The 20,295-nt window shown below is 41.9% G+C and overlaps 1 protein-coding gene across 5 annotated transcripts in view; it reads left to right on the forward strand.

Moving 5' to 3' along the window:
- Positions 1-20,295, forward strand: part of GLI3 (GLI family zinc finger 3) — a 215,830-nt gene that overhangs the window by 62,871 nt on the left and 132,664 nt on the right. For 4 of the 5 annotated variants that reach the window (XM_030010039.1, XM_030010038.1, XM_030010040.1 and 1 more), the window contains one exon: positions 5,262-5,504. In XM_030010039.1, coding sequence (XP_029865899.1) covers positions 5,262-5,504 — 243 coding nt within the window. Of the gene's footprint in view, positions 1-1,096; positions 1,186-5,261; positions 5,505-20,295 lie in introns of those variants that run through there. The other variant, XM_030010043.1, reaches the window with a different exon arrangement.

The raw sequence follows: 20,295 nt of genomic DNA on the forward strand, positions 1-20,295 counted from the left end.
GCTACTTTTCTGGGAAAGACTGATATTCTGACTTCAGTTTTGTAATTTAATGATGGAGAGTTTCCTTAGTAAACCAAATTTAGAGTACTAGAATGCTTATCTTATATCCAGACCTTGAACATAAAAGGCATTTTATACCAGCAATTGTTCATTTAATGAGCAATTGCAGAGTGCAGGACGGTTAAGGGATTGAGCTATATGCACCATTATTGCAAGAAGTATTCTGAAATACCAGAAATAGGACGTAAGCTCTGATCAGGGGGACTGTGAGCACAATTACCTTCTTTTCAAATCCTTCTGTGACACTGCGGGAGGAAAAAGGACTTTGAAACTTGAAAGGAAAGAGCTTGCTTTCAACCTCAAAAGCTAGGAGGAAAGGGCTCTGAAATTTGCTCAGTATTCCCAATTCACCATTAGCCTGTTTCTTCCTTTAGCCTCAAGGCATTCTCCGCTTTTTGAAAAGATGTTAAGAAATTCAGTCACAATAGAGAGCCTAGTTTTGAACATGTTTCACTCGGTCCATTGAGGTCTGGTCTTCAGCCTTTGTGTGGGGTGAATTGAGCTGAGCAGCAAGCTGGTTGGGGAGAGGTGAATGAGCAGTCTCTGTGCAGTCACAAATTCTGGCAAAGAAAAGATTACCCTTTCCTTTATTTTACAATATGCATTCCTGTACAATCCTGCTAGTGGCAATATGCGGAGCTGAGCTTGTGCTTAGGTCAATATGGAGCACTTGGTTTATAGCAACTCTTGTTAAGTTTGTCTTGTAATTGAAGCTGCTGTTGACCTTGCTTGGAGACCATTTGTAAAACCGTTTATTTAGCATAAACTGAAATAATAAACCCTCCTTCTCTTAGGCCGATTGTGATAGGGTGACATTAGTTTGATTTAATGATTAGCCGCCTGACCCCTCAGCTAGAGAGAGCTGCTTGAATAGGGAGAGTTCACTAGGAAGCACACAGGAAGAATACTAATGAGCTTGTTAAATTTAGCATGGCACCACAACCACTCTTAATTCCTCTAATGGGAGAAGCACTGCCTCTGAGAGGAGGGAGGGAGATGGGGAGAGGGGGGGGAAGAGAGAGAGGGGAAAAGAGAGGGAGGAATGCCCATGTCCTGGTAGCCAGAGAATTTTGGTCAAGAGAAGAGGTTGGAGGGAGCGTCAGCCAGGGTCTCTTGGACTGAGTTGTAAGTACCTTGTCTCTTCTCTTACCCAGCCAAAGTGTGTCGGCAGATCGCTCTTGAGACAGTAATGCTCTCTGCAAGTTGCATGCAGAAATGCGGTGGTGAAACTTAACACCAGCCCAGTTAAATCTGTTTATGTATTGTCTTGTTTAAGTAGGGGTCTCTCTGAAGTGTGTTGAGACTTAATTTTTCGTGTGGTGTATCAATAGATTTCAACTTTTTTTTAGTTGCTGACTGTAAGAGGTTTAAAGTAAAAAAGCTTCTACTTTGTCTTGGTCTACAATAAAAGAAAAAGAGCAAAAAAATGAAAGTTCAACAGGGAAAGAAAGTTTAATGGGTTTTTGCAGTAGGCTTTGGTTTGTCCTGATTTTTAATTTTCTGGGTAAATCAGCTGAGCAATTAAAAGTGTGTTTATTCAGGCATGCTGTCCAGTGTGAGTTTTTTGAAAAAGCTTGTTGATTAAGTGAGGTGCTCCTTGGTGCTCAGCACTTGTAGTAAAAACTGCTTCTGATCAGAATAGCAGGACTAAATCAGGTATTTCTCAGTGGATGGGAAAATCTTGGATTAATGTGATCGTTCCAGGCTGGGCACTTGTAACATGTCTCAGGGTACTGGCTTGCTAAGACAGAATAGAGTATACATGAAGAAAGAGAAGCTTATGCAGATTGCTCTTGGGGCCCGATTACTTTTTTCTCCTCTTATTTAACCCCTCTCTCTTACACCTGCAAAAGGTGGGGTGAATTATGCTGGAGTCAGTGGGGTCCCACCAGTGGGAAGCAGGTGGAGATGAGGGCATATCAGTGCCTTTAACTTTGGTATTCATCTCTGCAAGACTTTAGTAAATCGGATGTTTCTTTTGACCCTAAAGCTGGCCGCTTCTAAAATGTGAGCAGAGCAGTAACAGTTGTCACGTATTTGGCTGTAAACCCCTTTGGCAGATGCTGCTGGAGAAGTGGGCTGTTTGCTTACGTTTTTGCTGTGGAGTCCCACTTGTTGCCATGGTAGACAGTATGTTTCTGTCAATAATTTGGCCTGGCACAGCTTGCCTGCACTTACTCTTAAAACTTTATTGAACGATTCAGCTGAAACAGAACAAGATGAGACAGTTTTCGCCTTTTGGTGTATTGGAGTGGCTCGCCTGCCGTTGTGAGAGTCAGTAGCATTACTGCAAGAGGAGTTTCCCGCTCAGCGCCTGGGGAGCTCCTGCAAACCGCCTGCCTGTTCGTGTCCTGGAGCGCGGGTGCTGTCAAGTTTCTCATCTGCTCCCTATTAAAAGCAGCTCAGCGGTGCGGAGCCTGAAGTAAATGCTTAGCGAGATGTTTGGCTGTTGAATATGCCTTATTGCAAAAATGCCATCCTGTTTACTTAAAAATACTTCTGGGGAAATTTTTACATGGCAGACAATGTACAGAAATGTTTGACTTCTAACAGCACATGGCAGTAATTTCATAATGGGGAGAGAGATGGTGGTTGCAGAAGGAAAAATACTGCTTTTTTTCACACACCCCCCCCCCCCAAGGAACCAAAAAAAGGAAAGCTTATTAAAACAAAACACATTTTTCCTTACGTTTCAAAGTTACTGAAAGTAGGTTTTGAATTTCATTCAGCAATTTGGAAAATGAGCTTGTTCTATAGCAGTCACTAGTACTTTGATTCATGACACATGCATGTTTTGAGAAGGAAAGAATAAAAGTGGAGCCTGCAGACAGACGTCAGCTTCTTGTATCCCAGGATGGCGGTTTTAACAAATATTATCTTTATATGGAAGTGTAAAAGAACTGAAATCTTATCTGATCCTCAGATTGATTATACAGCCCCACAAATCACTCCAGCTTGCTGCTTTTTGTACTGTGGTAGCACAGGTTAGCTTGCTCTGCTTAAGGGTCTGTCAGGATTTCAGATGAAGTGTAATCCCCTATTTTTACAAGAGTTTACATCTCATCAGTGAAAGTTCACTCTAGGTTGAAATTTAACATAAAAGAATCGGGTTAGAGAGAAATGTGATGGAAAATATGACTTTGGGGTGACTAATTTTTTATTTTTTAGTTATACAAGCAGCTTTCTAAAAACCTCATATAAGTTTTAAAGTTTTAGACTCCCTTTTGCAGTTCTCTAACTAAAACCAGCTTCGGTGTAAAAAGTTGAAACCTTAAACCCTGCTAATCCAGAGCAGGGACCGGTGCCTGTGCATATTAATAAAAAGTAGAAAAGGGCAAAGGGTTTAAACTCTGCAGTGTTGTTGTCCATTTCCATTAACTCTTTCTGCTCAGACCCAACCCTGGAAATGCTCTGTATGGAGAATTACTGCTGGCTATAAAAAGAATTCAGTCCCTGGAAGACACTGATAAGTCAGCAGACCCCGGTTGCTGTAATACTTGGAGATAGAAAAATAATTAAGCACTGAATAGGCTATGCTGCTGGGTTTTCTTGTTGTTGCTACTTGGGACGAGAGGGGGCAGGGAGAAGCCTAGTGCACACTGCATTCAAAGCAATGGTGTAGCTAGTTTATGCACATAATGGCCAAAATTCAACTCCAGGTATCTATACGTATGGAGCCTGTTTCTAATCTAATTCATATGAAGGCAAATAGGTTGAGTTATGCTGGTGTCAGGCTTGGTGAAAGTAGTCTCTTGGTGAATTGCTGGCTGGTGCTTTCTCTGTGTGAATGTGTACACCAGGGCAAGGTGCAAGTGAAAATTTAGCCCTGACCGCAAATCTCTTGACAACTGTAGTGCAATCTTGGCACTGTTGTCAATGATCCTTCCTTCCATGTGGGTTGTAGAGTAATTGTACTTTAGTTTTATTTCTTAGGGGTGTTTTCATTTCCTTTCTAGTTACCTTTTTTTGTGCCTGGTGTTTAATAATCTGAGGTTCCTCATGTACTTCTAGAACTGCTGAGCAACTTCTGAAGCTAAGCATATTTATCACTTACTTCAAGATGTATTGGTGTACACCCACATGTGCAGCATGGTTGAACAAGGCTGTACCTGGAGCATGGGTATCAGCCAAGGATTACAGCCCACAATCGTGCATGTTTAGAGAAACGTCTGTGTATTTTAAAGCAATAATGCAACTTAAGGAGAGCATTTACAGTAGCTAACAAAATCCCTCTGCCACACCGTATGTGTGAAATGTACCTGGGAACATGAATCTGGCTTTTGAGAAACAGAACCATTTGGTCTGTTTTTTGAAGGATGCACATGGTCCTCGGGGGTTAAAATTCACGTGGGAGCAGAGGCTTGGTTCAGCACCTGGTTCTGGGGCTGCCTCCAAGGGAGGCTGGTGGAGCCATGGTCAGGAGGCCCTTTTCCCCTCACAAGTGGTACCACAGCCCTAGAGGCTTACTCCAGACTAGGGCTTGGGTTTTACCCTCCTAATTGTTTCTTTTCCCCTTGTTCCTTAAGAGTTTTTGGGTTTGTCTACGTGGATATGGGAAGAAGAGGGAAGGGGAGCGTGCACATGCGTCTGTGTGGTGACAGTGTTAGAGTGGTGGCCTCGCTTGTGCCTGCCTGATGCTGCTGCTGTATCTTGAGCAATTTTACCCATTTTATTGTTGCCCACCTTACTTCTGATTGCTAACGACCTTCCTGCAAGGCTCCAGCCTCTCGCACAAGCAAACCTCCAGGGACTGGAGCTGGGCTGCAGAGCAGCGGTGGGTGGCTAAGTTTGATTTAGGCCCAGCCGGCAGGGTTCATCTTCTCCTCTTTGTGACAAATTGTTTTTTGCCTCCCCATCAGGCAGCCCAAACTCCCAGTCTCCTTGTCCCAGAGGCAAGAAAACAGCAAGCCTGTGTCTGTTACCACATGATTGATAGCCCTGCCGGTAGGAGCATCGGCGCATGGGTGACGATGATCTACCGCTCAGCAGCTGCCCGCTCTGAACAGGCGGGCTTCCCCAGACCATCTCTCATAGCCACACATGCACCTACTCTCACAAACTTACACCGTGAGGAGGGGGTAGTGAGGAGGAGGGACGGGGACGGGGGGGGGAGAACTTTTCTTTATTGCATTTGCTATAAATGGGCTAAAAGTGCTCTTTCTCATTCCCTTCTCTCTTTCTTCTCCCTCGTTTTTTTGCAGAGGATGAAAGTCCTGGGCAGACCTATCACAGAGAGAGAAGGAACGCGATCACAATGCAGCCGCAGGGTGGGCAAGGCCTCGGCAAGATCAGTGAAGAGCCTTCCACGTCGAGCGAGGAAAGGGCCTCATTAATCAAGAAGGAGATCCATGGATCTATATCGCACCTTCCCGAACCTTCTGTACCTTACCGTGGGACGCTTTTTACCATGGACCCCCGAAACGGTTACATGGACCCTCATTACCGTGAGTGTTGACTGCCAGTTCATTTTGGGATGCAAAGTTGGAAGGCTGTCAAGGCTGTCAAATCTAATGCAATTTTATTTGTTGCCTTGCATCATCCCCAGGGAGAACTGCTTTGTCAGGGTGGGGAAGGGGGAGGGTTGAGGTAATACAATCTTTTTTCTGAAGTTAAAAACCAGGGGGCAGTTGCATTGCAGATCAAAATTATCACAGGCCTCTGCAAAGCAACTTCCGCAGGACATCTCATCTGTTGCTAATCCTTCTCAGCCATCCAGGGTTGCATTTGCTCCACCTCCTTAATACATGAAGAAAAAAGCCTCATTAAAGAAGGCACAGAAGGAAAATGAAACAGGCCTTAAAATCCGCTCTTTTAAAACACTGTTAAAGTATGGGATTAAGAGGAGGAAGGTCTGCCTTGTACAGTGAGAATTTGGTGTGGAGGGGTCGATGGAATGTTTATTGCTGTGTTTCTGGGGTTTTTGTTTTGTTTTGGAGGTTTTTTTAGGGATTCACGTGTGTGTTTGAGTATGTGGGCTGATGGAGTGGTTTTCCAATTTTCTTCCCAAGTTACAGTTCCCTGAAGTTGGGGGGGGGGGGGGAAGGCAAATGGTTTCAACTTCTGAATTCCTGCTCAGGCATTAATAAAAAAGTAAGAAATTAACTGACACTTGAACACAGATGTGGAATGGATTTCTCCACAGGCAAAATATGAGGGAGTTAGGCAATTTTTTTCATCTGCTTCTAGTTTACAAAAAAGAGGGAAAAAAATCATTTAGTTGTGTAGTAATGAAGTACATCTTGAGGTGTCAAGGCTTGTGCCTTTTGATTATAGATTTATCGCCCAGTCAGGATACAGATTTGCCATTTAACCTTCCAGTCTCCAGTTCCAGATGATAGGCTTAAGACCCACAAAGAGGGGCCAGTCTGTGTTGGTTTTTTTTTCTTCTACATCATTCAGAAATTTTAGTGTTTTAAGGCAAAAGGTCATTAGCCAGACAACTGATTAGTGAGGACGGCTGATTAGTGCATGTTTTTTTGCTAAAGAAAGTGCCAGGGATAAAAGCTAATTTTATCCCTTCATTAGTTGGGCTAGCAGCAAAGGGGAATGTTCACTCATCAGGGTGCAGATCAAAGTATGTCTTGCACAACCTTAAGTCTCACCAACCTCCTTTTTTAAAAAAAAAAAAGAGCCTGATTGTTAATAAGGATGGAGGTATTATGAGAAAATGAACACTTGTTGTCTTTATAGTTTAGATCAGTATTTAGGGGAAAAGTTTGCAGTTAAGCTTTTGAACTCTATTCCACTGTAGGCAGTTGGTTTCTGTACATCTTTCTCCTCCTCTCACACAGCCCCGCTCAAATGCTTTGTGGGAGTTACTCATCTTTCTGCTGAGGAGGATGTGCTGCAGCATACCAGCAGCAGGCTTGTCTGCCAGAGAGGCATGATGTGCAGAGCAAATGACCGCTCATGAGCAGCAGCGCATGGAAATATTAGCGTGCAGGTTGGAGACACCATTTATAGCTTATGGTTTGTTTTGTTAATGCAATCCCCAAATCTCACTTTTTTAAAAAAAAAAATCTTACTGGGGAAGCAAAATAGCTTTTGTTTGTAGGCAGTGCAGCTAGGGAGAGATGAAATGTGTGACAAAGAACCCCCCAAGCAAGCAACAAACCTTATGCTGTGAATTTAGAAGTGACGATTGCCTTTTTGACCAGTTGCCAGCTCACCCCTTAAATCTAGTTCAAAGTGTTACTGATACTACTGAAGATTCAGACTGAAGAAAGAGCTGGCCGGTCTGAATGAGTCTGAGTGGTTTCCATTTAGTTTATTTTGTTTCATTGAATTTGCCTTTTGACAAGAGTTTGCAAGATTTGATGAAGCTACTATGTCTGTATTGTGACCAATAACGCTAGCTAGTTAGGATGTGTGGGCTACTAGAAAAACATTGATGTCAGAAGTTGACAGAACAGCAGAAGTTACCCAGCATACAACAGTAGAGAAACAGGAGATGAGTTAATTTCAAATGAGCAGTGTGATCTTAAAGCTGAAGTCTAAGTCAGAAAACATCAGATGGGCAGACTTGCTTCACTGCTGCTGTAGCGAGTTGTACATTTGTACTCACCGATTTATAAAATCCCTCAAGCTATTAATGTCATATAAAGAGCCATCATGCTTTTATTTACCTTTAATAAATGTGATACAGAAGGACAACTAAAGAGACAAATGTCTAGTTAGATTTATAGGAAAGCAGACAGGCTTACTGAAATTTTCATAGTAGTTGTAGCATTTATATATGTAAGACATGCTTTCATCAAAGTGGTGACTGTATTCAGGCTGACACTTATAGTGGTCCATATGAAGAAGGCTGAATAATGTAAACATACCCAGTCCCACTGTAGCAACAGGTGAAGAATCAGCAAGGCTATTGTTCCCTCCCTTAGTTTCTTGCCAGTTTTGCTGGGCATATGGATAGAAAATACTGTTTTAATTCAGCATAGTTGGGTATGTAAACACTCACAGTGATTCTTTAGTTTCCCTGTGGTTGGAAAATATAGACTTTTCAAGATGCCTAATTTGTGCTTCTATTTATACCCACTTTGTATTTAAAAGTGTGGGCAGGCTTCCTGTAACACAGGAAAAGGGAAAATAATTTTTTTGAAGGAAGACATCTGTATATTTTTATGGCAAGAAAAGAAAAGGAGCATTTAAGTCAATTGTGTTTGGAATGCATGTCCCCTCCAGGAGCTGCAGTTATTAGAAACAACTTGAATGCTTTGCATTTTTACATGTAAATATGCGTGTTTCTGTATATGCGCGTTGCAGGCTTTTTTGTTGTTATAATTTTTTTCCTAATTAAAATGACTGCTGTAAATGTTGGAAATAATAGTTACCATATACGTGGAATAAATACCTCATTGAGGGGGAGTTTGCTCTCCTGCGGAGTGTGGGTGGGGATAATGGTTGTGTTTCAAGTGGACCAGCTTTTCAAACAGCTGGGATGAAACATGCTATGGAGCTGGCAGCCCTTCTGCACTGCCAGAGAGCCCCTCAACCATTTAGCAACTGAGAATGAGAGTGGCTTTGTGCTCAGTTCACAGCCCTCCATCCTCCAAGAGATAAAAGGGAAAACATACAGGCCTAAACCAGAAATTTTTGGTTTCTGTCTTTGTTACAGATTTCTTAAGCACTGTTTAAACACTGCTCACAAAGTGTAGGGTTTTTGGTTTTTTAACTTCTTTAAAACTATTTTTTTCCTTTTAAAAGCTTTAGGGCAGATGACAAAAATGCTGGAGTTTCCTTTCATGTGTTGCACCTTTTCTTTATTGAGGAGCGCAAGGTTACTCAGCTTAATCATAGTGTTTCTTAAATGGATTTAAAACCCTGTGTTTGTCAAACACTGATTGCAGTGGTAGTTCGAGCCCCTTGTTAATGTAGATTCTGTCTGTAGAGGTAGCGTTGAGGCAAGGGAGGTGGGGATAACCACTTCCCTTTGTTATTCTCTTCCCCAATTTTAATTCCCACACAGATTTATGGCAGTGCTAAGACTGCCTGCCTCACAAGTCATTCCTCATGGAAAAAATGAATCATTCCTGATGTAAACACTTTGATTTAAAACATACTGCTGGTATTCTTCCCTGAGTTTCACAGCTCATCTGAGAGAATTGTTAGTACCTAATTAGTAAAGCCTGATGAATTATCTTAAGTAAAAAGCAGTGACAGTTCAGTTGGCTCTGACCTGAAAATTCTTGTATACAGGAATGGCCCTGGCAGGATTCTCTTTCTGGTACATCACTTCATCTCAAAGAGGTTGCACTGAATGTAGCTGAAAGCAGGAGCTCACTCTTTTTTTTTTTTTTTTTTTTTTTTCCCCCCCCCTCTCTCTCCCCTCCTTACTAGGAATTTATTCTGCTGGTTTTGTAGCTTGTGTATCTATCTGGGGAAGTGGGAACTGCTTATTGCACATTTCATAGGATTAACCCTCCAAAGGTATTGATTGCCCTCAGTTCCCACTGACTGTGCCTGCACTTGTGCTTTGTAAGGATCAGGCCCTGCATAACTGCCCAGGTTAGATTACCCAGTGTTAGTGTCATCTCAAAATCAATTTGCAACATGAACAAAAGACCACAGCAAGAAAAATACAGTGCTGGTTCACTAGGTGTACTTGTTCGTTTACCGTGTTTTAATTTCTGTTGAGGAGAATTCCCCTTCCTTTTTCTCCCCATAGAAAAGGAAAAAGGAGAGAAGGAAAAAAAAAAGGAAATTAAATTTTGTTTCTGCAAATGCAAACTGGTAACTGGGAACACTGCCTTAAAATGCAATAATTAGAAAGCAATGACTTTTCATGGCAACGTGGCTTGAACCATGATGGCCAGCTATATGTGGCACATTGGACATTGAGAGCAGTTCAGGTTGCCACCAGCAGATGAGTGTATGGAAGGGGGTCCCCATTTGCTTTGTAGAGGGGGGAGCTGGTGGCCTCCTTCATCATCTCCCTGGCACATTCTGGAACTCCAGAGGGAGAATCAAGGCACTTTTGGATAGTCCCAAAGCGGGCACTTCTCTTAGATCACCTCTAAGCTTCCCAGCACCACTGGATGGCTGGAGACTGGGACAGCTTTTTTAGAGGGTTTCCCCCCAGCCTTGTTGTAGAGCAGCAGAAGAGTGTCAGTGAGAAATCCTTGTAGAGATTTAGGGCTGGGGTCTTTAAAGACATTTAGGGGCTCTTCAATTTCACAGTGAGTTTGGCCTCTTAAATACCTCTGAAAATCTGGGTCCTAGTTCTTCAGCTCGTTATGCAGCATTTTGTAGGGGAGGGGCTCAAGCCCTCTAGTAACAAAAGTCTCCACTGACAGTGATTTATGGGGTGGTTTCCCAGTGTTGTCAAGGAGGGGTAGTTGAAAAAAGTAAAATCTAAAGCTTTTAATAAAACTACAAGGGAAAAAAAGCCTCTAGTATAAAAGTGAATGTCTAATTCCTGGTGTCAGCTGAGCGACTGAAATGTTGGTCTTCAAGAAAATTAGCATGTTTGCAAAAAACGGTTTTTGGGATAAAAATCAAAAATGAAATAGTATCTTTCAATAGCCTCCAACAAAAAGTGTTACTGCTCTCAAAATTAAACTTAGGGTCAGAGGCAACTTCAGTTTGAAATTTAGGAAGGTGCTGCAGACCTTGAAGCTTAACAGCAGCTTATAAATGGCAATATCTTCTCTAAGATGTCTCCCAAACCTCCCAGGTTGTGTTTGGGAAGTCCTGCTCCTTACAAGTACTCCTGCCCATTTCTCTGGAGCCCTTCTGTGGAATATGCAGGGTCTCAAGAGCCCTGGAGTTGCTGCCCCTGCATGATGCTCTTATGTAGAAGTATCAATTGCAGTCATAGATTTACAGCTAGAAGTGGCACATAGAGATGTCTTTTCTTCCACTGGATTTTTCTCTCTTCTCAGCATGAGACAGACTGCAGAATTGCCAATATCTGAAAGGCCTTGAAATGTAATGTGGTTGAGAAGCCAAAAGGTGATCTTTTAGGGTTTTTTCTTTTGTTTTGTTTTTAAGTTTAGGTGAATACATATCTTCAAATATTGACTTTTTTCTTGTCATTACCAGTAGTATTAATTTCAGCTGGAAACTATAGGCAATGATATGGAAAGAGGTGATCCTGTTTGTGTGGAGGGTAGAACAGGATATTTATGAGATCTCTTATGGCCCTATAATTCTGTTGGACTTCAAAATTTTAAAAATGTCTTCAGGATCACATTAAAAAAAAAAAAAAATCCCTCTGGCACCTATAAGAATTTACCTGCCAGGCACTACCAGGTATGGAGCCTTCTGAGAAGCAGATGGGTTCTGTAAATCTCTCCTGGTTTTGGTTGTTCAAGTGCATGTAAGCTGTGTGGTGGTGAGGTTTTTTATTTTGGGGTGTGTGTGGTGGTTTTTTTGTTTTTTTTTTTTTTTTTTTTTTTTTTTTTTTAGGAATGGGGAAGATAAAGACAGAGGACAAATGCACAAACACCTCTTTCACAGATATGATTTGGTTTGTCAGCTAAAGCTTTTTTAGATGCTTTACAGTATGTATTTGTTGTATACTGCCTTCATGGAAGGAGATGGAATACATTGCTCAGAGCCATAGAATCATAGTTAAGAAATCTGGGGGGAAAAAAAAAGCCAAGAAATAATGTAATCCATCTTTTTAGCCTCAAGGCAGATCAGCTGTCCCTACATCAGGAGAGAATGAAAAGCTTCTTCAAAGTTGCTGTGTCCCTTGATATGTGGACATTTCTGTCTTTAAGAGCCTTGTGACAAGATCTGTAGTGGGTTTGGACTGATCTTGTGTCCCTACGTGGTAACTTCTGTAGCATCAGCAGCTGGAAGGGGGGGGGGGGGGGAGATTTAAAAGCCATGAAGTTAAAAAGTTAAAAGTCTGAGTTAAAAAGTTTTGGTAGTTTCCTCTTCCTTCCTAGAGATCTGCTAGCATGCAGGAGATACGGTATTTTCCATTGCTGTGTTCTCTGAAAAAAAAAAAAAAACCAACAACAAAAAACCCCAGCAAAACCCAACCACCACCACCACCCCACCCCCAAACCCCCCAGAACCCCACAGCCAGACGCGTAACTATTGTGCTCATTACTGCCATTTCAGCAGGCAAGATCATTAGTTTTCTCTTTTTATTAGTTATCAGAGTGATCTTTGTGCTGTTGAGGCTGTGTAGTGCAAGGGGTTAGCCAAGTATGACAGATATGTAGATAACTAGTGGCCAAAGGAAGATAAGCATCATTTGTTGCAAATTTTGAAGCATCCCATAATGCTGGAGGTTGCTGTCTGTCAGTCAGCTTTTTATGAGTGCTTTGCGCTGTGAGCATTTCTTGGCCAAGGGGACATGGTTTGAAAAGTAGCCTCTTTGACTTGGCTGCTTAGAGCTTTAAAAAAGGTTAGCCAGAACTCAGCCTCACGCAGCTTTTGGTGTTAGAGGTGTGTTACCTGTATCTGTAAGGAGCTTTGTGGCTGCAACAACTCAAGTCTTTGTGGCAAAGCATGGGGAACATGTGAACCAGGTACTGGTTCAGTGATCATGATTTTCATCAAGAACTGAAGCAGATTCTCCTAAGTTGGTGACTACAAGCCATGTACTTAACTGCTATGCAGTGCTTTATGCTGCCAGGGAGATGGTTCTCTTGCATTGGTGGCCTTCCATCTGGTCAATGTGATAGAGGGAATTCAGTTGCCTAAGAGGTTTCAAGTGCCATTTTCATGCCTGGGAGGATCCTAGTTGGTCTGTGTCTGTCACCCTGAAAGACTGGTCTTCAGTATGTCCTGTGTCACATCTGTTAACTCTCTATGAGCATCTTGGATACCTTAGGGGTCTAAGATTGGCAGTATGTGTTTGTGTTTACACAGCCGAATCCTCATCAGTTCTGTAACTGTGCGTTTAAATCAGTGTGTCCAAATGTAGAAAATAAACATTTAAGTTCAGTTCTTTTTTTATCCCTGTCTCTGCTGCTATCCTCCAGCTCTTGTGAAGAAATCTGTGGCAATAACTGGATTGCAGAGTAGCTAACGTCTACAAGGTGATCCTCTTTCATGGTTCCCTTGTGTTAATTTTCTTGCATCCTGGGTGCTTGCCACTGAAATCTGGATGTCTGCTATCCTTCCTTGTTGCTGCCCTTGGGGGGAGGGGGAAGCCTGAATGTGTGGGCACTGGAGGAGGGTGTTGTGTCCCAGAGGGTGCTTCAGGCTGGGCAGTGGGGGTAATGGCAGTGTGGGGGCACCACCTGCTCTCCCTGTAGCATGGACTCATCAAGGGAGGTTTTGAAAGGCGGCATGGTTCCTGTTGGCAAGGTGCAGTTCCAAGGTCGTCCCATGGAAGTCTCTCAGCACCAGGTTTGGCCTCCTGTTGGAGTCCAGGGTTGAACAGGCCTTTGCTTTTAAGACAGTTTAAATGCTTTGGTTGCTGAACCATTTTCAGGATTACTAGCGGATACAGCTTTATTCCTGTTGATTGAGCTCAGTACTTAGGAGGAGAGCTTCTTAGCCATAGCCTCTGCTTCCTTTTATTCACACCTAGCAACCCAATTAGCTTCCTCTTAGCCTGGCTCTTGGGTAGTTTACACAGTACTCTCTCAACTCTTATTGAAATTACTGCTCAAATTACTTACAAATGGGGCTCTTGAGCTCGCTCGGTGGGTCACGTCTGAGTTTGGAGATCCTGTCAGGCATGCTTCCCCCTTCAGTGAGGTTATACTGGCTACCTTTTTTCATTTGTGATCATATAACTTACAGCCAAGGCAGCAACCACCAGTGCAGGGAACCAGTACTGTAGTAAGTATCAATGTATTGGTAGCTGTGTTTCGTATTGCTGTGTGGTCATTGGCATGTGTGGTGGTGGCTGGTACACAGCAGCAGGAAAGGCAGTACATGCATGGGAGTGTTTGTATGTACAGGTTTGTACATCATCTTCATAATTCCTTTTAAAAATAAGAGTAATCACTTGAAAAAGAGCAAAAGAATGTTTTGTATTGCCTTTCAGAATTTGTCTTGCTGAGTTTTTGGACTTCAGCACAGATAGCTCCCCAGAAAATGGAATTGCTTTCTAATCTAAATTACGCTTGTTTCCTGCTTCATACTGGATAAGGTAGCAGAGAGGGTCTCCTGTTGTTCATTCTGGTTTCCCTTTCATATTTCAGTGCTGCCCCAAGCCATCATTTTTCCCAAACAGCGCTGATCCAGAACCCAATGACTTCAGTGAATCAACAGCTGCTGGCTTCAATGAACTTTGTAATAATCCCCAGTTGCCTTGTATTCTACCCTTTCATCCTACCTGCTCCTCATGCTAGTTGTAATTCAGAATTGTAATTCCCAAGGATCCATGTTACCATTTTGCAAATGAAGAGCTGAACACTGTTATTGTTCTATCTACAGTCTCCTGTTGAAGTAGCTTATGGTAACAAGCCACAAGTAATGGCATATGACATACTTTCAAATAAATGGCTGATTATGGTAACAGCTCAGTGTAACACCATACCAAGTGTTGAAGCAAATAACTAATGAGGTAGAACGTGTTGAAATAAATTTCATTCCAGCATGTCACACTCCTTAGTGTAAAAAGGTACTGCATTTGATTTGTATGTTTTTTCACCAACCTGCCTGCAGATACAACTGTGAAAGCCTCCAGCTTTGGCCTTCACTTCTGTTAGACGTCATTGTTGAAATGAAATTGGGTTACTTGGGTGAATAAAGTTTGTTGGATCAAGGCCTCTGTTATGTAGAAACAGTGGTTGCTCACTTTACCGGGATGGACTAGCATGGTACGGTGATAGGAGGCTGTTGGCACCAAAGCCATGTTTCATGCCGGAGGATATTTGAGTTGGCATCAACACCAGTGATTTTAACAATAAAATTGGTGCCAGATATCGAAAACATTAATTGCTGCTATGATAGTAGTGGAATTTTTTCTTCTTTTAACTAGAAGGGAGAAGAGCACTAGTCATATATCACTGGCTAATCATTGAGCTGCCCAGTACTTGGGGTGTTTGAGTTGGAAAGTCTGATGTATGGCCTGCTCATATATGCCCCTACTTTGCCTGAGACTGGCAGTGACCATGGTCTATGCTTATTTTCGCTGTTAGGGGTTTTCAGTTTTTCTTGATTTGTTAACTTGAGTACAGAAAATTTAAACAAGCTTATAGGCATATAAAGCCAACTGGAAGAAACTCCTTATAAATAAAGATCAAAGGCCTCATCTGGCTTTTTCTGCTCTCATGGAAAAAATTACAAAACCTGAATGAAACCCAAAATGCTGGCCTGTGAAAGCATTTCTGGGTTCTTGTGGGGAAGTGGCACATCTCTTCAAAGGTGGTAGTTATTTATCATGTACGTCACAGATTAACGCACATCCTATGGTTAGTAGTGCCTTCCGTCCTCTGTGCATTATAAACCAGAAAGGCAGGTTGAGGACATGGGCTGCTGTAGTGGTTCCTCCCAGAGATGTTAGTTTTGTGTGTATACTGCTCTGAAAAGGTGGTCTGTACAGGGAGGTTAAAGCATACCACGCCTCTGTGTCCTGACCAGCCTCCCTTTCTGGGATTTTTTGGTAGACAGCCTGTAGGAGTGTTGCCTGTATTGTGCTAACGCATGGGGCTTGCCTGAGCATGCAGGGTCCTGCTGGACCAGAGGGGTGTAGGCCAGTTGCTGCTGAGGCCATGCTTGAAGGCTGGCAAAGCGCAAGGTTGATGTGCCTTATCTTAAGGGGGTGGCCTCTGGGCTGCCTTTAAGAAATGATGTAGACAAGGATCCTGCTTGTTAAGGCTGCACAAGGTATATTGACCCAGCGCTCAGAGGAATACAGTCATCAGAAATGGTGTGTTCTGCTGGCTGTTGAGAAGTGACTGTTGTATTTTCTTTTGGGAAGCTGGTGCTAACCTTGATATCGTTCTGTGGTCCTGAAGCACAATACCCTGTTGTGGGAATTGTCATACGGATGGGAGGAGGTCATCTTCAGTTTTAAATTCCTTCTGAACGTGCCTTTAGGCCAGGTTAATTTGGCAACATCTGCCAATAGGTCTTGGCTCCAGAAAATGCTGTGGTCTGCTCAGTGTTTTCTATGCAATGCCTTTTTTAAATAACATTCAGACCCTATATATCTGCTCCTTGTTTGCTGCAGCCTTTGCTTATTTGTGTAATGATGAGAGATCAAGCATCCAGCTCAGCTGTTTGATGCAGAATCTCACCATTTATATGGTTGGTTGAATTCTCCTAGCTGTGATTTCCCAGGAAGCTTCAAAAGCAGAAGGTGCTTTCTCTTTCCTGCTTCCATTCTGCTGCGTAATTCTTCATGAGCCCCACCTAACTGCAACTAATGACACCCTTTTATTTTGTCAGTGCAGGGAACTGAGAGGTGCTGCCGGCAGGCAACGTCCTCTTCAGCCTAGCTATGCTTTGCTTCTTGTTCTTCTGATAGTGTCATGCACTTAGAAAAGCACTTAAAAACTGGTCCAGAATTGATTGAGTGGGAAACCAGAGGTGGGAGCTGTAGCAGCATTCTTCCTCAACCCAGCCTTTTTAGGACCATGGTGACTTGTACACTGTGGCTTGTAGCTATCAGAATAAAATCTAATGACAAACCCCTGAACCCATCTTCAGCTCTGTAACTCTGGCTGGTACCTACTGGAAGTACATGTCATGAAGATGGTGGGAGCATGGTTGCCAGTGTATCGCTGTTTACAAACTGAAACCCTGATGCGTGATATTCATGGTAAAGCCACATCCCTTTGTGTGAGCTGGGTGTATGCTTTATGTCAGTGTATGCACGTGTCTCAGGTAGCAGAGCTGCGATCTTATTCGAACTGGCCAACTCTTTTTTTTTTTTTTTAATCTAGGACAAATTCGGTACTGTTACAGTATGCTGGACACTGGTATTATAGGATATTTGTGTGCCATATGGGATGAATGCATACACTATGGTAATTTGGTGTTTTCTCTGAGGCGTGTTGCTTCCTGGTTATTTTCCTGTTTATTTTTATAACGTGATTTTTCATATACTTCAGTATTATGAACCTTTTTGTTTTTAAGCTATCTCTGATATGCAGCTTTCATATCTTGGCTCCCAGCAACATTGAACCTCATTGTAAAGTCCCTTCGTGTAAAAGCCATCTAGTTATAACTCTCAAAAATAAGAGGCTTGTCTCCTGAGGATAGCTCCATATTGCGGGTGGAGTATAATCCTTAACATTGTTTTTTTGCTTTCAAATAGCTGGGGACAGTAAGTCAAGGAGTGAGAACTCCCTTTGTTTCATGTAGTGTGCGTTGCAGGGAAAGAATGTAACAGAGCAGAAAATGAAGAAAGACATAAAAGAATCTCAGCTCAAGGAGGTCAGATCCATCACAGGCTTAACGTTGCCTTCAAAGATGCCTGGGACAGGTGGCAGTTCAAGACAATCAGAGGAGAAGCATCCGCTAGCGCTGAGATAAGGGATTCTTGCAGAATCCTGCTATCTGGTCCCAGTTTGCTTTGATGTAACTCTGCTAGAGAAGACTTCTGGGAGCAGGCTACTGCTTCCCTCCGTGATAGGCTGCTGTTGTTCAGCCTTTTAAGGTCTCATTACAGTGGTCCTTGAGGATTAATCCTCTTTAAGGTTTACATGGGAATGGTTTTGTCTGAAGGCCCAGCCAGGGACCTCGGTACCACCTGTAGAAAGCATTGCATTCTTTCATTCTATTTTTTTAAGTGGCTCATATTTAACAGTATTTGACAGAAAGTAAAACCAAACATCTTGCCTTTTTTTTGCTTCCCTCTTTGGCTGTTACTGAGTTTTTGTTGAGCACAGCTTGAGCAGTCCTGTGCAGACACTGAACCATTAGCAGAAAATTGTATGCTTCCGGTTACTCTACTTAGCCTGCTGGTTTTGGCAGTCCTTCTTTTTCTTTTCTTCTCTTGCGCCCACCCTGCTTTCTCCTTTTTAAAGGAGGGGAGCGATAATGTTTGGTGTCAGAATCAGAAATCATCCCATTGCCAGTTTATTCCTGTGCTTGCACTAGTGGATTTTGTATTCATGCCATCCTGCTCAGGGAGGAGGGTTCAGGATACGGGAATGTTGTAAATTATCAGCATTAATTTATTAAAAAGATGCATCTGCATTTATAAGGGTTTGTTTATGAAAAACATTTGCCATTTTCTTCAAGGGGCAAGGCCTGCTCTCAGTGAAATAGCAGCAGGCAGAGTGCAGCAATGACACATGTGGGAATCATACCCTGGGTTTAGTGATGCAATGGGAAGCAAGTGCCTTCCAGCTCCTTTATATATTCTGTTATTGGTACCGTTTCTGTGAAACTCTATTATAGATCTACGTCTTGGAGATGCATGCAGCCTTGATTCCAAAGGAATGAACGTTACTCTAAACTGGATTTTTTTTTTTTCTTCAGTGTCATTCATTATTTCCCTAATTGAACAAAGTGTTACAAAGTCATTTTGATACTATAGCTTTAAGATGGTGATTGAGGTAAAAGTAAGACAAAGGTTCATGTTGGGTAAGTGAAAACAGTATCGGTGACCCTGACAGGTAAAAGTAAACTTACTGCTCTAAGGGTAATAAATAGCTTAAGGGACTCATCTTGCAGTAGAAGTCCTTAAGTTTAGCTCTTCTGAACCCATATTAAGCAGCTTGATGACCCTAATTCAGATTATTATGAAAGGTGATAGTGTGATTTAAAAAAAAAAAAAAAAATTTCTACCAAAACTCAGCAATAGCTATAAGTTGAATCCTTTTGGGTAAAATAATGAGTTGTGCATTGTTGCCTACAGAGTACCTGGTCATTAGTTATGTAGTGATTTTACCTTATAAAGAAAAAGCAAGCAAAAGAGTGCCTTCACAAGCCTTCTGGGTTGTTTTTTTGAGTGTTCTGTTTGGAAGTTATGTGGTATGTTGAAAAGTGGTTGTAATGCATGTATAGCAGATTAGTTTTCTTTATATATAAAAATATTATAGGAAACCCTATAGCTAATGCTGGCTATATAAAACTGTATGGTGCCATTATTACCATAAATATGCCTGTGACCTTCATATACTCTTACATTTCCAAACTGCACATAATTTAAGAGTAATGCACATATTTAATTTTTACTGTATTTGCGAAGATCGTTAAATTCTGCCCGTACAAATTTTTTCCCTAATAGCTAATTCTGAGAGGGTGGGAGGATGGGAGAAGCAGAAACTAAGGAAAAAAAGATTAACTAAAATGAAGGTAATAAAATATGTCATGATGTGAGGTGCTTAGATCCCTTCAAAAAGACCTATCTTCTGAAGAAATAGAGGCAAATTCTTGGCAGCCTAACTTCATACACAGACACACCTGTCTGATTTATATATACACATGCAATCAAGTGCTCTAGCTGTAGTCTTGATGCATATATTGAATATGTATATAAATAGAATAATCTATACATACTGTCTCTAAGATACAAGTACTTTGAATAACGTGATGTTAAATTTATGTCCCCTTCTTTAATTTCACGTTAGAGCTAGTTGTCAGCAATTTAGACTTCTGTAGAACTATTCTGAAGGTTGCTGTTACATTTCTGACTTCACAGAATACTGGGAATGTGAGATTTTTTTTTTTTTCCACCTGATGACAAATGCATGAAAATTGCCAGTGCGAAGTATTTAATTGAATTTAATGGCTGTTGGTGTAATTTCAATGTAAGGTGCCATTAGGAAGCATCTTCTCAAACAGAAGGTCAACACTGCAGTTTAACAATGGTTCAGCATAGAGTTGTTAAGTGTGTTTCAGGTGGAAAAATGTGCTCAGCCACTTTTAGCCAAATTGTGACCTGTTCTGTAAAGAGCCCTGGCTCCTCCTTCATCCTGAACACAGGTGGGCTGGATGGGACAAAGGAGAGGTGCTGATTTCAGGCAGCTTGATGGGAACATGATACTGCAGTGCAAGGATTCAACTGTGTAGTCTGCAGTGAGGGAAGAAATGGATAGAGTTGCCTTCAGGGCCTTGGGGCTGAATCCTGGGCTTGTCTTTACCCAGTTTCTAAGAAATAAAGTCTTTTGGAGACAGGGAAGTAAAATGCCCAGCTCTTGCACTGTTTGTACATATACCATGGTAACATCTACTAATATTAGCATTAGTGTTTTCTAAATAACAGAAGTACCTAGTAATCAGTGGGGGTCAGCCATCCTGGAAGTTCAGACCGTGAAGTTCAGCCATTCTTTCATTGTGAAAAGAAAACAATATATGAAAATGAAAACCTGTTTTTTGGTGGTTTTTTTTTTTTTCTGCTGTGTCATAAACCAAAAATAT

Source organism: Aquila chrysaetos, chromosome 3 (genome assembly GCF_900496995.4).
Source record: "Aquila chrysaetos chrysaetos chromosome 3, bAquChr1.4, whole genome shotgun sequence".
NCBI classification, from domain to species: Eukaryota; Metazoa; Chordata; class Aves; order Accipitriformes; family Accipitridae; genus Aquila; species Aquila chrysaetos.